General features: G+C 34.8%; 3 protein-coding genes across 5 annotated transcripts; 2 read left to right on the forward strand and 1 right to left on the reverse strand.

The window, feature by feature from the left end:
• Positions 1 to 3,034: 3,034 nt before the first annotated feature.
• On the forward strand, positions 3,035 to 6,493 carry LOC107419604 (alpha-galactosidase). 3 transcript variants are annotated; one of them, XM_016028350.4, is made up of 14 exons: positions 3,035 to 3,205; positions 3,519 to 3,737; positions 3,873 to 3,931; positions 4,026 to 4,082; positions 4,201 to 4,235; positions 4,429 to 4,532; positions 4,621 to 4,696; positions 4,791 to 4,849; positions 4,969 to 5,034; positions 5,132 to 5,215; positions 5,400 to 5,464; positions 5,554 to 5,727; positions 5,812 to 6,002; positions 6,092 to 6,493. In XM_016028350.4, the coding sequence occupies exons 1-14, from the start codon at positions 3,159 to 3,161 to the stop codon at positions 6,176 to 6,178; spliced, it is 1,323 nt and encodes a 440-aa protein (XP_015883836.3). In that variant the 5' UTR covers positions 3,035 to 3,158; the 3' UTR covers positions 6,179 to 6,493. The 3 variants fall into 3 exon arrangements, with proteins under 3 accessions (XP_015883836.3, XP_024930093.3, XP_015883839.3); XM_025074325.3 differs by having other exon boundaries at positions 3,044 to 3,205; positions 3,427 to 3,737; XM_016028353.4 differs by lacking the exon at positions 3,035 to 3,205 and adding an exon at positions 3,270 to 3,416.
• Positions 6,351 to 9,135, forward strand: LOC107419613 (pentatricopeptide repeat-containing protein At4g21065-like). Its single transcript, XM_016028361.4, has 2 exons — positions 6,351 to 6,389; positions 6,570 to 9,135. Exons 1-2 carry the CDS (start codon positions 6,351 to 6,353, stop codon positions 8,841 to 8,843), a joined length of 2,313 nt encoding a protein of 770 aa, XP_015883847.3. The 3' UTR covers positions 8,844 to 9,135.
• Positions 9,136 to 9,739: 604 nt separating this feature from the next.
• Positions 9,740 to 14,397, reverse strand: LOC107419606 (probable glucuronosyltransferase Os02g0520750). The gene is made up of 8 exons (XM_016028355.4): positions 13,929 to 14,397; positions 13,515 to 13,661; positions 13,239 to 13,303; positions 12,490 to 12,559; positions 11,496 to 11,714; positions 10,590 to 10,733; positions 10,369 to 10,504; positions 9,740 to 10,248 (listed from the first exon to the last, which is right to left on the reverse strand). The coding sequence occupies exons 1-8, from the start codon at positions 14,298 to 14,300 to the stop codon at positions 10,019 to 10,021; spliced, it is 1,383 nt and encodes a 460-aa protein (XP_015883841.2). The 5' UTR covers positions 14,301 to 14,397; the 3' UTR covers positions 9,740 to 10,018.
• Between the last annotated feature and the right edge of the window lie 706 nt (positions 14,398 to 15,103).

Here is a 15,103-nt window from a genome sequence, read left to right on the forward strand (position 1 = left end):
TCAAAATGGGAGTCCACGATGATTTTTCCAATATTATATCAATCTAAATTAGTATTTACCAAGATATGTATAAATGGGGTATGACATTCATACTCACTTATGACTATTGGATTTGATGTGTATGGATCAAAGCACAACTAATTATTTTATAAATAATGTAATCCAGGCCTTATTCCACTCACTTTGGTGGGAGACCAACTACTTTTTAAATCAAAATGGGAGTCCACGATGATTTTTCCAATATTATATCAATCTAAATTAGTATTTACCAAGATATATATAAATGGGGTATGACATTCATACTCACTTATCACTATTGGATTTGATGTGTATGGATCAAAGCACAACTAATTATTTTATAAATAATGTAATCCAGGCCTTATTCCACTCACTCTGGTGGGAGACCAACTACTTTTTAAGTGAAAATGGGAGTCCACGATGATTTTCTCAATATTATATCAATCTAAATTAGTATCTACCAAGATATATATAAATGGGGTATGACATTCATAATCACTTATGACTATTGGATTTGATGTGTATGGATCAAAGCACAACTAATTATTTTATAAATAATGTAATCCAGGCCTTATTCCACTCACTCTGGTGGGAGACCAACTACTTTTTAAGTCAAAATGGGAGTCCACGATGATTTTTCCAATATTATATCAATCTAAATTAGTATTTACCAAGATATATATAAATGGGGTATGACATTCATACTCACTTATCACTATTGGATTTGATGTGTATGGATCAAAGCACAACTAATTATTTTATAAATAATGTAATCCAGGCCTTATTCCACTCACTCTGGTGGGAGACCAACTACTTTTTAAGTCAAAATGGGAGTCCACGATGATTTTTCCAATATTATATCAATCTAAATTAGTATTTACCAAGATATATATAAATGTGGTATGATATTCATACTCACTTATCACTATTGGATTTGATGTGTATGGATCAAAGCACAACTAATTATTTTATAAATAATGTAATTCAGGCCTTATTTCGTTCACTCTGGTGGGAGACCAACTACTTTTTAAGTCAAAATGGGAGTCCATGATGATTTTTCCAATATTATATCAATCTAAATTAGTATTTACCAAGATATATATAAATGGGATATGACATTCATACTCACTTATGACTATTGGATTTGATGTGTATGGATCAAAGCACAACTAATTATTTTATAAATAATGTAATCCAGGCCTTATTTCGCTCATTCTGGTGAGAGACCAACTACTTTTTAAGTCAAAATGGGGGTCCACGATGATTTTTCCAATATTATATCAATCTAAATTAGTATTTACCAAGATATATATAAATGAGGTATGACATTCATACTCACTTATCACTATTGTATTTGATGTGTATGGATCAAAGCACAACTAATTATTTTATAAATAATGTAATCTAGGCCTTATTCCACTCACTCTGGTGGGAGACCAACTACTTTTTAAGTCAAAATGGGAGTCCACGATGATTTTTCCAATATTATATCAATCTAAATTAATATTTACCAAGATATATATAAATGGGGTATGACATTCATACTCACTTATCACTATTGGATTTGATGGGTATGGATCAAAGCACAACTAATTATTTTATAAATAATGTAATCCAGGCCTTATTCCACTCACTCTGGTGGGAGACCAACTAATTTTTAAGTGGGCGTCCACGATGATTTTTCCAATATTATATCAATCTAAATTAGTATTTACCAAGATATATATATATAAATGGGGTATGACATTTATACTCACTTATCACTATTGGATTTGATGTGTATGGATCAAAGCACAATTAATTATTTTATAAATAATGTAATCCAGGCCTTATTCCACTCACTCTGGTGGGAGACCAACTACTTTTTAAGTGAAAATGGGAGTCCATGATGATTTTCTCAATATTATATCAATCTAAATTAGTATCTACCAAGATATATATAAATGGGGTATGACATTCATAATCACTTATGACTATTGGATTTGATGTGTATGGATCAAAGCACAACTAATTATTTTATAAATAATGTAATCCAGGCCTTATTCCACTCACTCTGGTGGGAGACCAACTACTTTATAAGTCAAAATGGGAGTCCACGATGATTTTTTCAATATTATGTCAATCTAAATTAGTATTTACCAAGATATATATCTTCTTGCTATAACAGATATGAGCCTTTAATTCGATATTAAAAAAAATAAAAGTACACAAATGCAAGGTTTTGAAAATGTAGAATTTCATGAGCTTCTAAATATGTTACCGCATGTATCCCTAAGTTAATTAGTTTTAATAATCAGGAAGAAGCACATCCATCCAACTGATTGGCTTTGGTGTTGCATAATTATTTTCAAATCATAAATTATATATTATACATTTTTTTTTTCTTTTTTGGATGATATGAATTTTATGACTTTGTTAAATAAAGAATATTTGCATGGTAAGTATTAAAATTTTCATACTCATGTAGTATTTTAAACAAATAAAATTATCACTTTATCTAATGGTTAAACACATTTCATCTAGAATTTTAGTAAATAATATTATCATTATGTTTAATAATTAAGCCTTTATCATAACATTTTTCATCTAGTTAAATCAAAATTATTATATAGGAGACTTATTATATGTATACACATAAAATTAAACAACTGTATTACATAACATGTACTATTGATACCAACAAATCCTTTACATTGGCCATCACTACCTTCCAAATATTTGCCTTCATATTTATTCATTATAATTTATTGTCAAATGCCCACTCATCGTCAGATTCATCGCCATCCCTAAAAACATACGTTACATTTATATATATATATATATATATATAGATTTTATAGTCAGAATCGACCGGATGAAGTTTCATGCGGATCAAGAGCAAAACTGATGCAAAATTGGCATTTTTTAGAAAAATCAACGTTTTTTTTTTTTTTTTTAGCATCTACTTTTCTCCTGAGAGAAAAATCTGACATTTTTTTTCCTGTATAGCGTCTGCTTTTGCGGATCCGCATGCAACTCTATCCGGACGATCTTGACAGTAGAAGGACTCTATAGATATATATATATACACATGGATATATTTGTTTGGTTAAGTATATGAGAGTTGAGACAATACCAGATGAAACACAGTATGATATGGGATGATATACTTACATTGTGTATATGCTGTAACAGATATGTACAAAAGGTAACCACCACGACTATAATATTAAAGAAGCATATCATCAATATATATATATAACACTGGGATAGCCGTGGGTTGTCAATTTTGCTAAGCTGTCTCCAAATTCTCCTGTTCCTATTCCTATTATATATTATGAGCAATGTTATAAATTCCACCGACTGCTCCTTATTTACATATTCATATCTCTTAGTTCAGATCAGCTGCTAAATAATTTGTACGTATAGATATATTTACAATACAGTGAAGCGGTAGAGAGACACAGATAGCTAGCTTCGGCCTCTAATCTAAAGTCAGCATCTCGTTTATGTGCAAGCAGGCTTATGGTTGAGGCAGGAATCTGTGGAGGATATTGCAGATGGAAGGTTGGAGTAGTGGCGCTGGTGCTCTGCGTCTTCTTCCTCTCATCAGATGCCAATCGTGCGGCTGCAGCTCGCCAGATCACCACAAGGAACAACATGGCTGGTTCCAATACAATCAGGGAGGAGATCCGCAGGAAACTTTTGGCAAATGGCCTGGCCCTTACACCTCAAATGGGGTAATTAAAACAACACATATATATATGCTTCCATATATAGTATTAGCCTAATTGTTAATGTTCTATATTGATCATCTACTTCACATATACATGTATAATTTGAACTCTGACAACTGATGCATATATATTGATCAGGTGGAATAGTTGGAACCACTTCCATTGTAATATTGATGAGAAACTGATTAGGGAAACAGGTATATATTCAATAAAGTTTAATTGTGAATATTAATAGATTTTCTATAGAAGAAATATACATGTGTATGCATTGCAATTGTTGTTTCCTGACAGCCGACGCAATGGTGTCAACTGGGCTTTCTTCAATGGGATACCAGTATATAAATTTAGGTACAATTTTGGATACCTTGCTGATTTTTCATGAATTTGATAAATTAATGGTATATACAAGTTCTTAATTACTATAACAAATTAATTTCTACAAATACCTAAACCTTTCAAATTATAGATGATTGCTGGGCTGAGCTTAATAGAGACTCTCAGGTACTGTCTCATGGTTTACCCGCTTTTTTAACTTGTTTCTTTTTCTCATGTTTAATGCATAGAAATGAACTAACATATGCATGCCCTTACCACCAAGTCCTAGCTACTTGAAAAATTATGGCTAATTAATTTGTCATCAAAAAGTATAGTTTGAATCTTGAGAAAGCTGCTTTCATGTCTTCATTTCTAACAGGGAAACTTGGTACCAAAATCGTCAACATTTCCTTCAGGAATCAAGGCTTTAGCAGATTACGTCCATAGTAAAGGGCTAAAGTTTGGGATCTACTCTGATGCTGGGTATCTCTTACTGTATCTGATTACAAGTTTACATTCTCTGCACGCTTCTCACCATCAATTCTAATTCCTCAAAATATCGTTTGTGTAGAACTCAAACATGCAGTAAAACCATGCCTGGTTCACTGGGTCATGAAGGACAAGATGCAAAAACTTTTGCTTCTTGGGTACGAATTATGCGGTTCAATTAGGATCTAGGACTTGATAAACGGTGGTTATCTTGTTTTCACTTATCGACATGGTACTTTATTTCTTGCATAGGGAGTTGATTACTTGAAGTACGACAACTGTTTCGATACCGGTACAAGTCCTAAGGAAAGGTGCAGAGATTTGTTGCCTCGATATTTACGTGGAATTTTTTGCTTTAATAGTCTCCCAAATTGGAGAAGTTTTAATGCTTAGAGATTCTGGTCAATACCAAAACATTGTGGTCAAACAGGTATCCTGTAATGAGCAAAGCTTTACTGAACTCTGCAAGGTCCATCTTCTTTTCTCTGTGTGAATGGTGAGTTGAAATTTCTAGCATATGCATGCTTCTCTTTTATTTATAGACATGAAACTGGCGGCATTACTAATTCATCCATTAAATTCTTCATGCTTAGGGGACAAGAAGACCCCGCAACTTGGGCTCCCGGAATTGGAAATAGTTGGAGAACAACAGGCGATATTGAAGATAACTGGAATAGGTCAGCAATAGAATATTAGAACTAAACTCTTTTCATTTCCTTTTTCTTGGCAGATTTAAGATTTTGTGCTAAAAAGGGTCCGTCAAATATAGTCAATATGCTTATGATACGTTGATAATACAATAAATGTATGAGACAAGCAAGTTTGGTTCTTGTGGAAATTGAATGATAATGTTTGGGGTAGCATGATCTCTCGTGCGGATGAAAACGACAAATGGGCATCGTATGCAGGACCTGGAGGATGGAATGGTAAATGAAATCTACCATTTTCTGTCCTAATAATTTATTTAATACACCAAATGTTGCTGTCATATAACTATGAAATAGTTGTTAATCAGACCCTGATATGCTTGAAGTTGGGAATGGAGGGATGACAACAAAGGAGTACAGAGCACATTTTAGCATATGGGCATTGGCTAAGGCTCCTTTACTCATCGGATGTGATATTCGAGCAATTGACAATGTGACCCTCAGTTTGTTTACCAACAAAAAGGTTATTGCAGTCAATCAAGGTGAGTGGCAGTAGCATAGGCAATTAAATTGAATGCTTTTTGATTAATTAGTAATCAAAGCATTAAATGGTGTTTTATGAACAGACAAACTTGGGATACAAGGGAAAAAGGTTAAAAAAAAAGAGGATTTGGAGGTTTGGGCAGGCCCTCTCAGCGGGAACAGGACAGCAGTGGTGCTGTGGAATAGAGGCCCTTCAAAAGCTCTTGTTACTGCTTATTGGTCGGACATAGGCCTTAAACAAACAACTGTTGTAAAGGCAAATGACCTTTGGACGGTGAGTTGTAGTAGTAATTAAATCAAATAAGTATTACTAATCTACATATACATTACTTAACTGAGAATTTATTTGTTTGGATTTTGCAGAATTCAGTTCAATCTTCTGTGAAGAAGAAACTCTCAGCTGATTTAGAATCCCATGATTGTAAAATGTATATTCTAACCCCTCAGTAGTAGGAGTATACTTAGCAGCCCAAATTACAAGAGCGTTGGCCAACCCAAAAGCGACAATGAAATAAATATTACAACTACATTCCAGCTTTAGTAGAAAAACCATTGGATATATATGTTTGAATAGTACTCTTTTTTTTTTTTTTTATTTGGTCGACTGTTTATGTAAATTGCAATGGTTAAAATCCTTGCATTACTAAAATTTCTCATATTTGTAATATAATCTTAATCAGTGTAAATTTTTTTTTAAAAAAAATATCAGTAACTTTAGAACATTAATTTAACAATAAATTGAAATTCCTGTATTTTCATTTTTTCCATTCTAGGCCAAATAAAGAAAAGAAGGAAGAAAAGGAACATATACTTCCACGTATAATTATACCAAATAACATAGGCTAGACGCAAGCAAGTAAAACGTCCAACAAAAAACGCATATTGTGATGGTACGTCGTATTGGAGAGTTAGAGTGAGCGGAGAGGACATCCAACATATCCCATATATGCACATGAACTTGAAGAGACCTTTGTTTTTATGGAATTTGATGATCAGGGATTCTATCAACCATGGCCTTTTCTCACACACTCTCCAACTCTACGCCTCCATGTTTCACACTGGCCTTCATGGCAACAGCTTCACCTTCCCACTCGTCTTCAAGGCTTGCTCCAACCTCACTTCCATTGACTTCGCCATCCAGCTCCATTCCCATGTCTTTCGAAATGGCTTTCATGCTGACCTCTTTGTGCAAACTGCTCTCATTGACATGTATTCCTCATGTTCTCGTTTGGGGTCTTCCAGAAAAGTGTTCGACGAAATGCCTATGAGAAGTCTCGTTTCTTGGAACTCTATCATCTCTGCGTATTCTCGTGCTTTTCGGGTTAACGAAGCTTTTTTGCTCTTGAAAGAAGTGTGGGTTCTTGGTCTTCAACCTAGCTCTTCTACCTTTGTCAGCATTTTGTCTGGTTGTTGCCACCCAGATAACCATTCTCTTTTTCATTGCCTGTCAATACACGGTTGTGCAATTAAGCTTGGATTAACGAATTGTGAGATTCCTTTGGCCAACTCCCTATTGAATGCGTATATCCACTTTGGACAAATGGATAGGGCTCGCTTCATTTTCAATAACATAGAAGAAAAATCCCTTATTTCATGGACGACTATTATAGGTGGTTATTTTCGTGTGGGCAATGTTGATGAAGCATTTAGTTTGTTCAATCAAATGAGACAAACAAGTCTCAGCCTGGATTCTGTCCTGTTCGTGATCCTTGTTTCTGGTTGTGCTCAAGAAGGGAATATTATTTTAGCTTCTTCAGTTCATTCCCTCGTACTTAAAGCAGGATCTGATGATGAGGAACCTATTAACCACTTGCTAGTAACCATGTATGCAAACTGTGGTGATCTTGTGTCCGCTAGAAAGATATTCGACATGGCTAATGATAGAAGCATCTCCTTGTGGACATCCATGATTGGTGGATATACCCATTTGGGTTATCCTGAAGAAGCATTCAATCTCTTTCGCAAGTTACTGAGTACAGCTACTAAACCAACTGGAGCAACTTTAGCTATCATTCTCTCTGCTTATGCTGATTTGCAGTCTCTGAGCATGGGGAAAGAGATTGAAGAATACATATTGATGAATGGCTTGGGGTCGGACACTCGAGTCCAGACGTCATTGATACACATGTTCTGCAGATGTGGAGCCATAAAGAAAGCAAGAGAACTGTTTGAGAGGGTGACAAATAAAGACTTGGTAGTTTGGAGTTCCATGATAAATGGCTATGCTACACATGGGATGGGAGAAGAGGCTCTCAGTCTTTTCCATAACATGCAAAGTTCTGGAATAAAGCCAGATTCTGTTGTTTACAAAAGTATTTTAACGGCATGCAGTCATTCAGGTTTGGTAGCAGACGGAATGAAGTATTTTCATAGTATGCAGAAGGATTTTGGAATACAACCTACTTCAGAACATTATGCTTGTTTGGTAGATCTTCTTGGTAGAGCTGGTCAACTCAACTTGGCAGTCAGAATCATTCAAGAAATGCCTGTAGAAGAGCAAGCTCTAGCATGGGGTCCATTGCTCAGTGCTTGCAGGACTTATTGCAACATTGAGCTGGGGGAGTTAGCGGCTAAGAAGTTGCTAGATTTGAATCCTGAAAGCGCTTCTAATTGTGTCTTAGTGGCAAATTTATATACATCAGTTGGTAAGTGGGAGAAAGCAGCTACGACAAGAAGGTTGATAAAAGAAGAGCAGTTGATTAAAGAACGAGGGTGGAGCCACATTGAGATCAATGGCTGTTTCCATGTATTTTTTGCAGGAGATCGATCCCACCCTCAGTCCATTGGTATTTATAACAAGTTAGAAGAGCTAAATGTTAAACTTAGAGAAGCTGGCTATGGTGCACAAATAGAGATGGTGACTCATGACTTGGAGAAGGAAGAAAAAGAGGCAGCGTTGAAGGTCCATAGTGAGAGGTTAGCTGTTGCATTTGGACTGATTGCTACAAAGGCAGGTACCACTCTGAAGATCATAAAGAACTTGCGTACATGTGGAGATTGCCATTCTGCTTTAAAAATCATCTCAAAAGTTACAAACAGGCTTCTTATAGTCAGAGATGGTCAACGCTTCCACCATTTTGAGTCTGGGTCTTGTTCATGCAAAGACTACTGGTAGTATTACTTCTCCTTTCGGCAAGATTTTAAAGGTCTTAAGAGTTCCAAATGTAAATGTTGCTCTCAATCAGGCTGAGAGTGCCAATCGATGACCATGATATGTGTCCTTTTAAGCAGTGTGTATATATAATTTTGCACGGTACCCACAACTCAAAAAGTTAAAATACTAAAATCTAGTGTCGACTTCATTTTTGGATGCTCATAAACTTCATCATGTAGCATATACACAGTTTCAGACAGTCCTCATTTTCATTTTAATGATACTTTTAAAGCATTGTTAACCTTTTCCTCTAGTTTGTATTTGAGTGTCAGACTATGTCATAATTGTATTCATCGACTCTCATACTCTGATTTCTTTTTATAATATCTTTATATGTTCAACCTCCTTTTTTTCATTCAGCAAAATGAGGGGGCATATAAAAGTAAAACTGCCTTGCATCCTCGGTCATTAATTGTAGATTGGCAAGGCTATTTTCTCATCTGCTGCAAAATTTCTTCTTAGAATCTTAAGCAACTTAATTCTGTTGAATAATTTACATTGTGCGAGGAACAAACGCATATAAGGAAGTGAAAAATAATAATAATAATAATAATAATAAAGTACCCAAAAAAAAACAAAAAAACAAAAAACAAAAATAAAAAATAAAAAAACAAAAACAAAAACAAAAAACAAAAAGAAAACAAAACAAAATTGCTGTCAAAAGCTAGCAAACAAGAAATGCTAACCAAGAATTAAAGTCGGTTTCATTGGCTTAATTTTCTCATCTTGCAGCTGCAGGTTTTGAATTCGTGACAGAGTAAAAAGAATCTTTTGACTCAATATTTCAAATTCTAGGTTAGGCACAGAAAACCATGGAAAGCAAAAGATGAATCAAAGTAGAGCATGACAACTGTGGATGAAAGAAAATAGAAAGGGCATTTTGCCTGGCACACAATAGATTAAAACAATATTTAGGGTACACAATCTATCCAGTTAGCATATTCATAACATAGAAGAAAGATTGCAGTCAAAGTGGTTTAACCTATTAGGATATATGATTTACAATGTGTGAAACTCGATACATTAACCGGTATTGGTAAAACAATAAACAGTTAGCAATGAAAAAAAATGAAATATAAACTTTCAGAAATGTACAAATAATCCAAGCTAGCAAAAATGGAGCCTTTCAAGGAGAATCAAGGTAAAGGTATGGGAGGTTTCCAATCAGAGAATTTGACAAAGTTCCTATCTATAAAAGATCCATTGTGCAGCCAGAATGTTTCAGCTGACTGGTGAAACTGCCTGACTTTCCTTTGAAGTTCCCACAAAATTCCTTGCATTGCAGAACATGGAGCTGAGTCAGAAGCATATACCCATAAACACCTCACTTTTCTACCAAGACTTATCATCCCCTCTATATCTTCATCTGGACCAAGAAAATAAAAAAACAAAAAGAAAACAGAAAAAAGTTATGGAAGTTTGAGCTATGAATATCCAGTTGAGATTAGTAAGCCAAACAATATGTCAAGGGAGTACTGCATTTGACCTGGTATTGACTCTAGGTACTGCAAAAGCTGGGGCCCTATTTGGGTGGAGGGCCATTTGATTGATATCTGGGTGTAGTCAATGACATTCTGAAAAGGTAGCTCTGCTTGGTCTGATAATATAACTGGGACACACTCCTGCAGAGCAGAAAGACATTTTTTAACTGGTTTATCTTATGAGTACTGTTGAGAGAGGGGGAGAGAGAGAGAGAGAGAGAGAGACCACAAAGAAAGATTCATAGAACCGAAGAGTCCAAGATGACTCCCCACGAGGAGCAAGGCAGAACTTGGAATTTCGCAAGTGCTCAAAATATTCTGTCCTCCCAAGTTTGTCATGGCCACTGAACTTCAAATCTGGACATTCCAACTGTTCTTAATGTCAATAGGCATGTTTTGACCATCTTGTAATAAAAAGGTAAAGAACTAAAATGATTATAATTCAATAGTGAAAAGTCTTAAATTCGATTAAACAATTTCAATAAGAAAAAGAAAGAAAAACTCAGTGTCAATCACCTGAGATGTTTTTCGGTAACAAGTTGGTGTCCTGTTTTTTTCCTTTTTCTACTAAATTGTGTAATTTGCCAACTTCAAATGTTTATTCATGTAAGTGAGCTATAGTTAAGAGTTTTTAGGCATCTCAAATAACTATAACCTTGAAAGAGAAGAAAAAAGCAAAAACACCAAATTGAAAATGTCGATTTGGTGTTTTAGTTCCCCACCCCACCCCCCCTCTTTTTTCTTTTTTTTCTTTTTTTCCTTCTCTCGCTGTTAAGTTTATAGTTAATTGAGATGCCTAACAAACTCTAAACACCACTAACTAATCAAAAAACTTTTGAAAGAAGCAATTTACACACAATGAGGTTGAAAAAATTGAAAACACAAAACAAACGAGTTACCAAACAACACCTGAATGAATCCAATACCAAACAGTATAATCTAATAAGCAAAATCGATAACAAAATAAAGAGAAAAAGAGGGAGGCAGGTTGAGGGATTAGGTAGGGATCCAAATAGGGCTGGTTGGAGGCAGGCAGACATCAACATCCTGGGCCCCCATAAATTGCCTCCCCCAATACCCACCATCACCAAAGAGATCATACAAATAAGAAGCAACACAAAAATATATTTACCTTGTCTGGAAATTGCTTTCCAAGCTCTATCAACTTAAGACGTCCAATCTTTCCTTGTGCACGACCTAAATAATTTGCTAGATACTTCCGTTTTGATAGAGGCAAAGGCTGTACAATGGGTGGCTCGTTCATAGTCATCCCATCTTCAATATTTCCAGGGATGATAATATCTTTCCAAGTATTAAAGGCACTTGTATCTTTCTTATCAGTACGATCCCCCTACAGTATACATGAGTCAGACAATCTTTTTCTTAGCAACGCCCCCAAAAATGGGAAAACGAACATTCCTTTGCATCGAACAAACCATCAATACAAAGGCACTTTGGAAATGGCATAAATTGCACACACTGTTCTAGTTTAAACACTTATTGAAGTACACCAAAAAGGAAACAAAAAGGAACAGAAACTCAAGAATATTGTAGGAATGAAGATCCAGTCATATGGATGAAGAACTTGACAAAAAATTAGTGCATACGTTTGTGAATCTATAATTTAAAGTTTTCGTGATTGTTGTTTACACACAGTTTCCCCTCAATCACATAGATCCAATTACAAGGGTATCAAGCAAAATCACAATATTTAACTCAGGCTCAAGGGGTTCCTAACATACACCCATTTTCTCTCTTCACCTACTAATCCAGCTACATTTTCTAACCTATCTAACCACTTCTAGAAATGAGAAGTCAGCAACCTACAACAAACAAAACATTTCTTTAAAGGAAATTGCAAACTGATTTAAAAGAAGAAACACGTCCAAACTCATTCCATTAAAACTTAAACCTAGCAATCCAATCTGCTCTAACATGGTTTCTCATGGACATTCACACAATCATACATCCACTCCCACATTCTGACATGTATATGTCCTTCTATTTGGCATGCAGTTGAGAAAAATCTTTCTAGCCTTAGATATACTTGACATTAGAGTGTAGAGGTGTGAGGAAGGTTTATATGACAAATGTAACAAAAACCGCATTGGATATAAGTATTGTACCTCAGGAGTAAGAATTATGGAACGGTTTATATAGGTTGCCCAAGATCTGAATAAGTGAGCTCCAGCACCACTGTAAATAGGTAAAAGAGAGAACATATGCATCAAACAAGAGAACAGCTCCAAATATTCTGTAGAAATTACACATGGGAAAAAAATGTCAACAACACACTAAAAATTCTAAATATGTGATGGTTGATAATGCTATCTATAGATGAAAAAATTACAATTTGTTAAAAAATCAGGACCCACCAGTACTATTGACTCGTTGAAATTTTTTTACTCACCCTAGCATAAACCAAAAAAAAAAAAGAAATCATGTCTCAGCTAAAAACATATAAGTCAATTTGAAAGCACCTAAAAAGTCGAACAAACTTTATCATTCTGTGTCTTTGTTCTCATATTTTACCCTTTCTCAATTACACGTACTAAAATGAACAGACACAAACACAGCGTGCTTTCACTTGTGTGGTACAGGAACTATGCAAGGTCAATTTCTTCACATGTTCAACCACAAAACATCTATCTTTCTTAAACTCAGAAGCTCTTAACCTCTCAATTCTCATTTTATGTTTATAAACCATCCCATTCCATAATCCAACATACATTTATAGAAACATATTGATATCTATGAAACTTTATCATCAGGAGGCACCCAGTATACATGAGATAATTAACTCCTAGAAAAAGAAAAAGAAGCCTATAAGCAACCAAGTCCAAATGAAAAATATATAATATATATACTTATATACCTTGGGAAAACAAATATGTGATTGCGGCCACCAGAAAGCCTGAAATACGGCATTTGACTCAAAACCTGAAAACCGAATGACCCCCACAAAAAAAATAATAAATAAATAAAATAAAAATTTTAAAAAAGAACATAAGATAACAAAAGTTGAGGACTTTTTGTACAATTATTTAGAAAATACCAAAAAATAATAATACTAAACAAATAACAAACCGAAAGTAAACCAAGATATAGAAAATGCAAGAAAGAAGGCAAAAGCAATAAGCTGAAGATCAACCTTGACATAGGTGGCGTTAATCTCCTTGTCATTAAGGCCGCCCAACATCCGAACGCACTTAGCATACGCTGGCACAAAGAACAGATCCGCTTCCTCTTTGTTCGTCGTCCGAAACCTGGATTGTAGAAGTAACTTGTGTATTTTAACCTACAATTACAATTTGATAATGTTGTTAGAGAAAACAAACAAACAAAATGCTCGCAATTGAATGAAGTGATTCAAACACCCAACAACAATTTCTTCCTTTTTTGTTTGTTTTTGGTGCAATTTTTCAGTAATTCAGCCCTAGCAAAGCTTCATAGTGAACTCGGAATGAATAAAAAAAACAAAAGAATTCAATGAAATGGAAAGGAGGAGCAGCAAGTAATTCATCCCAATCATAAAATTAAGTGTATTAAATAAATAAATAAATACCTGAGTGCCCCACTGGCCTTTCAAGCAAGCCTTGGGGCTGATGGTGCCGTCGCGGCCGTACATCAAGGCCTTCAAGCCATCGATCTCGTGGTCGTCGTAGACATAGATTTTGAGGTGGAGGTAGTCTCCGTAGCCATGACGGGGCCAGGGGAGATCTCCGCCGCCCTCATCCTGGCCATGCGATGTGCGGTGGAGCAGATCTTGAGAAGGACGGATGCAAGGGAGGAATTGCCGGTCCAAGATGCGGGTGACGAAGAAGGTCGTCACCACCAGAATCAGAGCTCCAATGTGGTGGGTGCGGGTGCACACGAGTTGGTGCTGATGCTGGGATGCACGAACTCTGTTGCTTGTGCTTGTGCTTATGCTTCCCATTTTACTTTCACTCCCTAACACTCTCTCTATCCTTGTACCATCTTATTTACGCTTTCTCGTCGCTTCCGCCCTCTACCTTCTAAACAACCATAACACTAACAGGGCTTTCTTTTAAATATTTCAAATCCAAAAATTAATGAAAAAAAAAAAAATATATATATATATATATATATTTTTTTTTTTTTTTTCTTTTGCGTTTTTTCATTTTTCCTATCTAAATTTAATTAATAATAATTCCATTCTGCAGATTCAAATTAAAAGTTTTATCTAGATTCTTTACTTGGAAAAGCTTTTCATTTGACCTGATACATAATTTGTACCAATTACCAAACAAAAATATAATTGAAAAGGAACATATTTCATGTAATTTATTCTGCATTTTTATTTCTCCAATTTTAATTAGTCTAGTGGTGGTGGTGTTGACTTTATTTTGTTTATTTTTTCTTCTTCCTTCATTTTTTTTTTTTTTTTTGGGGGAAAATTGGTGGTAACATAATAACATTAATAAACTGAAAAACTAAATAAAAATCTGCTAATTTTTTGTTGGTTCAACTTAGAATTAGAGATGAAAAATAATTATTTGTAAGTGGCAAAGAGCCAAAGTAATTATTTCTATAAATTCTATTTTCCATTTCAATGGATTAAATTCTACTCATTGCAATATTCAAATGCTTTCTTCGTGACAATAATATATATGTATATATTTGCTTAGAAAATTATACACAAATTCACTCATATTGATAAGTATCAATGACATTTAAAAAAATAAATAAATAAATAAACTTGTAGGCTAGGCTAGGACT

Source organism: Ziziphus jujuba, chromosome 2, assembly GCF_031755915.1.
Source record: "Ziziphus jujuba cultivar Dongzao chromosome 2, ASM3175591v1".
Taxonomy (NCBI): Eukaryota; Viridiplantae; Streptophyta; class Magnoliopsida; order Rosales; family Rhamnaceae; genus Ziziphus; species Ziziphus jujuba.

Excerpts from the sequence above, each read along its gene's own strand:
- LOC107419604 (XM_016028350.4), top strand. The coding sequence starts at position 3,159 with ATGATATACTTACATTGTGTATATGCTGTAACAGATATGTACAAAAG. Across the intron at positions 4,236-4,428 it reads AGCTTAATAGAGACTCTCAG|GGAAACTTGGTACCAAAATC; the intron begins GTACTGTCTCAT and ends CATTTCTAACAG. Across the intron at positions 4,850-4,968 it reads GGTACAAGTCCTAAGGAAAG|GTATCCTGTAATGAGCAAAG; the intron begins GTGCAGAGATTT and ends GTGGTCAAACAG.
- LOC107419606 (XM_016028355.4), bottom strand. The coding sequence starts at position 14,300 with ATGGGAAGCATAAGCACAAGCACAAGCAACAGAGTTCGTGCATCCCAG. Across the intron at positions 11,715-12,489 it reads CCATAATTCTTACTCCTGAG|GGGGATCGTACTGATAAGAA; the intron begins GTACAATACTTA and ends TGTATACTGTAG. Across the intron at positions 10,734-11,495 it reads GAAAGCAATTTCCAGACAAG|TTGGAATGTCCAGATTTGAA; the intron begins GTAAATATATTT and ends CATTAAGAACAG.
- LOC107419613 (XM_016028361.4), top strand. The coding sequence starts at position 6,351 with ATGGTTAAAATCCTTGCATTACTAAAATTTCTCATATTT. Across the intron at positions 6,390-6,569 it reads TACTAAAATTTCTCATATTT|GCTAGACGCAAGCAAGTAAA; the intron begins GTAATATAATCT and ends CAAATAACATAG.